This window comes from Gadus chalcogrammus, chromosome 15 (assembly GCF_026213295.1).
Source record: "Gadus chalcogrammus isolate NIFS_2021 chromosome 15, NIFS_Gcha_1.0, whole genome shotgun sequence".
Lineage (NCBI taxonomy): Eukaryota > Metazoa > Chordata > Actinopteri > Gadiformes > Gadidae > Gadus > Gadus chalcogrammus.
In genome coordinates this window covers 10,653,349-10,659,348 of record NC_079426.1, presented here as the reverse complement: position 1 = coordinate 10,659,348, position 6,000 = coordinate 10,653,349, and the positions used below count along the sequence as shown (strand labels likewise).

The window sequence follows — 6,000 nt, the reverse complement described above, 5'->3', positions numbered from 1 at the left end:
GAGGGCGGGTAATTCATGCACACATGTGCCTGCCTGTTCCTCTGGTGACAGGCCCGGGGAGGAGGGGCACATGATAAATTGCCTTCCACCGGGGACCGCCGAACACAGCCACCGTGATGTGGGTAAAAATGGAAATTGCTCCCTTTCACCGTCATTACATCAGTTTGGGGGAGCGCGTGTGGGCCGCCAGACAGAAACACTACTATGTAGTGGAGTTTGTCACTGTGTGTGTGTGTGTGTGTGTGTGTGTGTGTGTGTGTGTGTGTGTGTGTGTGTGTGTGTGTGTGTGTGTGTGTGTGTGTGTGTGTGCGTGTGCGTGTGCGTGTGTGCGCGCGCATGTTTGTGTTTCTGTTGCAACAAAAAGCAGACTGGGGTTTAAAAAAAACGAAACACAGTGGGGTCGTTAATAGGAACCTAGGCTTGGATCTTGGAAACATTTAGTGGCTATCCACCCTCAATTTCGATTGAAAAGTTATTTTAAAGATTAGGCCTTTATAAATAGTCTAAAAACGACCATATCCTAATGACCCTGCTCAATTCCTATCACATAGAACTAGGTGACCAAAGCCTCTCCTTATTTTACGTCCAACACTTTAAGTGGTGTGGTTTATGCACATCCAGCGCGAGAGGTCAGGGGCTATCGGTAGCAGCTGGGAACAGATCTGACGCGTCTCACGTTCTGTCGGCAGAACCGGGATCTAGTGTCAGGAGACCCGCGAAACCAGACCGACCCAACATGGAGGCCGTAGACCCCTTCCTCCATAAACCCTTAACATGGAGGCCGTGGACTTCTTCCTCTATGCTCCTAACATGGAGGCCGTGGACCTCTTCCTCCATAAGCCCTTAACATGGAGGCCGCGGGCCTCTTCCTTCATAAGCTCTTAACATGGATACCGTGGACCTCTTCCTCTAGTCTTAACATGGATGTGTGATTATTTCGTAGTGACAAATCACTTATTTACCATTTGAGTTTCGTAATTTGGAAAGTTTCAAAGGTAGGTTGTACAAAAGGTTTTACGACCGCTTTTGTTTCATAAATAATTTATGCTACGTTTTCCCTGGTCTTTATGTAATAATAATCCAATGTTTTTCTAAATAAAAGGCTTTATTTTAACCAGATAAAGTGAGCTAAAGGCCTATTTTACTTGATACCGTGTCGTGACCACTGTCGGATGAAGGAGTTGTATAAAGAGTTATAGCCTGGTAGGCCGAAAGGCACTTTAGATTCGAGGGCACAGGCCTACATCATTATTAGTAGATGCTAAATGCTTGGGTCGTATTATTCCTAATGAGTTTGGTATAATTTCATCACCATTTACAATAACACTTTGGCAACTTATTTTGGAAATCCAATATGATAAGTGGACATGTATTATTTTATAATTTTATATTTATTGTGAGGGAAAACAAACTACATGTTTGAAGTTAATCATTCCCGATCCTTGATTGCATTTTATTTTGCTGCCGTCTTCATGTTTAAGATAACCTCGTTTAACACATTTGAGTAAATAATGTAGACCAATTTACCTTTTTAGCCTAGTCGAGTAAAAAAGTTTATTCAAACACACAGACACACACATACACAGGCACACACACACAGACACACTTTAAACTTCCTCTCTCAAAAATGTAGTTAAGGTAAATTAAAAATATTACTAATATAATTCATATTAATAATTCTAATAGGCCTAATGTAATATATAACTTGCTAATATTTGTGCTCTTAGGTAAATGTTGTGACTTCTGAGTTTGCACACTTGAAGTTAACGTCAAGGACATTGCTTCGATGTAACTGATTGACAATTTTTTAGGTGAAGGTGAATAAGTTATATTTAAATTAAACCCAAAGTTCGAGGCTTAGGCTACTTGAAATCAAAAATGAGGCAAGCGGACATATGGAACATAGTTGTTTCTTATTTTTTTTCCAGAATACATACAAAAAAATACCATTTCTCTCTCCATGGTATACACCTGAAAAATAATGGCAATTTAAAATTAAGTGGACAGTTTGGAATTTAAGAAACAAACATGCATGTCAATTATTTTCCTCTCATGAGGCATTAAATAAGAACAATACAATCATAGCAATTGCAAATTAACATTGAAATGATGAACCCTACTTTATTAGTACTCTAACATGTGTTTTCACATTATCTATAGAGTTCAATTTAAACATAATGCACTTTTTTCAGTTGCTCAAATATGTTCCATTTGCAGCTATTACTGTCTGCTTTTAAGCCGACATAAATAAATACAGTTGAGTCCACGGATCCCGTCCTTGTGTGGAACGCTGTCATAAACGTCTTTATTTGCATTTTTTTTTTAGAACTATAAACTCTTTTTAAAGTCTCTTCTCTTTCTCTCTCTCTGTGTGTCTCTCACTGGTATCCAAGCGCTGATGCTGTTGTCAGTCTCTGGCCGTACAGTGCATAGGGAGAGTAGTAGGGGCCAGTGGCTGCCGGCACGGGGACAGGGCCCCCCGGCTGGGGCAGAGGGCTTTTGGAGTACGGGTGGTAACGACCACTGAGTCCCAACGTGTGATGTGGGCTCCGGAGGGACAGCGTCCCCGGGCTCCCAGGCCCTCCCGACTGGGGCATGTGCATATGGCAAGCCATCGCCGCCGCGGCGGCACTGGCCAAAGACGAAGAGCTGGGGTAGCCAGACATCAACTTCTCGGCTCCCGTGAAAGCCGTGTGTGTCCTCAGGTGGTTCAGGAGCTCCTCTGAGCTGGGGAACCGCTTGTCACAGGGCCCGTTGGCCGACACCCAGTTACAGACGTGGGGGAGAGGGTCGTTGGGCAGCATGAACCCGTACGGGTACAGTGGATGTCCACTGAACGAGGGCGCCGAGGAGTGGACCCCGTGCAGGGGGTGCGTTGGATACATCAGCGGGTAGCCGGACTTCAGGACGTTCGCTGCCGCTGCGGCTGCTGCAGATTCGTGCGTGCAGGACGCACTCGCTGCGCCCGCGAGGTGACTGGCACAATGGTAGCTGAGGCAGTAAGGGTCTCTGCACAGGCTCGCAGACATGATTGACGGGGGAGAGGCCCCGGCCATGGGGCTAGATCCAGCCTTACTGCAGCCCAGTGAGCTGAGCTGCGCGTTCACCAGACTCCCACCGTGCGGGAGGAAGTGCTGCGGATAACCGGCGTACGCGCCCGCCAAACTCCCGTGGTAAGACATACCGGCTGGGGGCAACGGGAAAACAGTCTGTCCCGGCTTGTACGGAGAAACCGGTGCCACGAGTCCCGAGCCGAGAACCGATGCGGAGGACACGGAAGTTACAGAAGATGAGTCCGAGCAAGAGGTCTTGGAGCCGGCCGCGCAGCTGTCCTGGTGCTGGTTCACCTCCACGTTAATTCCACCACAGCTCACGCTTATCCGGCTGTGGCCCGTGGATCCTCGGCCGTCTGTCGAGTCGTTTTTATTGTTACAGTCTGAGTCCTTTTTGTCATCCCGGTCTCCACACTTTCCCTCTGACGGCATGGGAGACGCGGACGTGCTCGAGTTGGGGCTGCCTGTCCTTGGCGTGAACGGCTGGCAGGTGGCGCTCGGCACTCGGAAACCAGACTTGTCTCCGCCGGAGCCGTTTGAGTCCTTCTTATCAGAGGGTTTGGAGTACGGTTTGAAGCTAGATTTGTCATCCACACCGATGTCACTCAGTTTCAAAGGCCCAGATTTAGATTCCTTGTCACTAGATCCATTCGATGTCACCGAGGATAGTTTGGACGAGGGCGGAGGGTCCGGTTTGCCGATCTGAGAGCAGGTCTGCGCCAGCAGCGCCAACGGGCTTTTCTTGGCATCCAGCTGCAACACAAGAGGAGACGGCCGTCGGTCAATAAAGTTAAAAAACGCAAAGCGTGGTTTTCTTTAGAAACGCAATGTCTCACTGAAATCAGATTTTCTATACAAATAGCGCGACATGCGACTGGGCGGATTGTGTTGCGTATTTACGCACGAATCCAACAACATGGAAGCTAGGTCTACTTTTAATGTTTGTTTTAAAACAGCCGAAACCCACCGAACGGCATAAAAAAAAAACATTGCCGTTATGTTAAACAAATAGGCATGCATTTAACTGATACAATTTGTTTTAAAATGTCACCTTACCTCAATGGGGCTAACCGGAGTGGAAGGCAAAGGCTGCAGATACTCTGGGTGCAGAATGTGTCCAGACCGGGCGGTAAGCATTTTCAAAACCTTGATGGGAAGTCGCCTAGCTTGCCGTGATGGATCAGCCGCTGGTACGGAGTGGAGAAAGGGCTTCTTAATACCCGAAGAGCTACTATTCCGTAAGAGACCGCTCTCCCAGGCTAAAGAAATACGACTATTTTTCAGGGCAGACACTGAAGGCGATGTGATCATGTCCCAATGCGCGGGGTATTAAACGGCAATTCTTTCATCAGATTCATTAAGAAAGAAAATAAAAAAAAGGCAATCTCTCCTTTCAGAAAAGGTTGAAAATCGTGAAATGTAATCCGAATAGCGAGGAAGAAAGGCTGTGTAATGGAAGATGCGAGGTTATCGCAGATCCGTGTCTGCGTCTTGCACCATGAGCTTCGCGCTGTGTGTGTCTGTGTGCAGCTCTGCGCGCTATACTCCTCAAGTACGAACTGGTAGAAATGTTCGCTTCAAAAGCAGCTGAATTAGTCCGAGATTAAAGCCTTTGCCGCCTTCCAATCAAATGGGACCCTGAGGTGATTGGAGGGTCAAGGGGATGTGACGTTCTCGTCTTTGTAAACTCCTCTATTTTGACAACTCGGGGGAGGAGATAGTGGTTTATATAGTGGTTGCTGTGAACGCTTGCGCTATTTTTTGGAATTGTGTTAAGCGCATTCAGACCGGTCAGCGTAAATGCAGAAGATAATCGGTATAGCCTACGTCTTAGGGAAGTTTACCTCAAATGTACGACAAAGATAATTTAATAATTGTGTTGACGATGTAGGCCTATATTATAATTGTCAAAGTAAACCAAGTGAAATGATTCGATGTATGTATTCCTTAATTTTTTTGGAACTCGTTAGCGTTTCCGTTCGTCTAGAATGCAACTAGATGATATTCTGCGAGCAAATTAAAAGCAAAGTTTTACGCACGTATACGGAAACATCTTTTTTTCTTCTCCCGTCTCCGGCAAACATAAAACCAACCACTTCAGCTTGAATTCCCAAAACAGACAAGCGTTGACAGGAACGGACCAATGCAGTGATGGAGGGATGTGAATGTCACATGTTTTCAGTATAATATACACCGCCCTTCTATTTCTATCTCCACCCCTCCGTCAACTGTCAATTCTGCTCCACCGCAATCAATCAGTTATTTGTCAGACGCTGTCAATCCAGGCGTGATTTATGTCAGCTATTGTAGCTGATTACATGCCAGTTTGACTTGAGGGGGGAAAAGGACAAATGGAGGAAAGAGGCATTCTAAAAGAGATACTTAATTTGAGAGAAATAAATCATACTCGACTTAGATTTAATTTGCAAACTTAGTGACAAGGGGGTAAACTGCGCCGCGAAATGCCATCCTCCCCCTGCACCGTGTGTGGTGTTTTAATAATATGTGCGTAATGGAGCGAATAGCGGAAAGACTGGAAACCAGCGACGCTATTTAAGGACTTTGGAAAATCATTATATTGTAGCACCTCTTCACTTTTACTTGACATTGTCGGAACTTTTTCAAACCTTCGTCGAAGGCTTGGATGTCGAGACCAGTCGGATATGGACCACTTATAGCCTGTCCAGTATGAATTTATTTATATAGTGGGATGTAAAGAGTTGCTATTTTAGGGATTTCCGTGCTTTAATCGGCCTTTAAGAAGATATAATTCACGCTACATAATATATAATATTTCAATGCCCATATCCGTAATAAAGGGAAAACCAAAAAACGTCTTATGTAGGCTATAAATACACATGCAAAATATTTAAAAAGTACAATTGAAACAATCTTTATAACACACATTTTTTTATTTCAGCGAATAGCATACAACTCAAGAGGTGCA

General features: G+C 45.3%; 1 protein-coding gene across 1 annotated transcript; it reads right to left on the bottom strand.

The window, feature by feature from the left end:
* Positions 1-753: 753 nt before the first annotated feature.
* Positions 754-4,645, bottom strand: znf503 (zinc finger protein 503). Its single transcript, XM_056609349.1, has 2 exons — positions 4,110-4,645; positions 754-3,806 (listed from the first exon to the last, which is right to left on the bottom strand). Exons 1-2 carry the CDS (start codon positions 4,362-4,364, stop codon positions 2,379-2,381), a joined length of 1,683 nt encoding a protein of 560 aa, XP_056465324.1. The 5' UTR covers positions 4,365-4,645; the 3' UTR covers positions 754-2,378.
* Between the last annotated feature and the right edge of the window lie 1,355 nt (positions 4,646-6,000).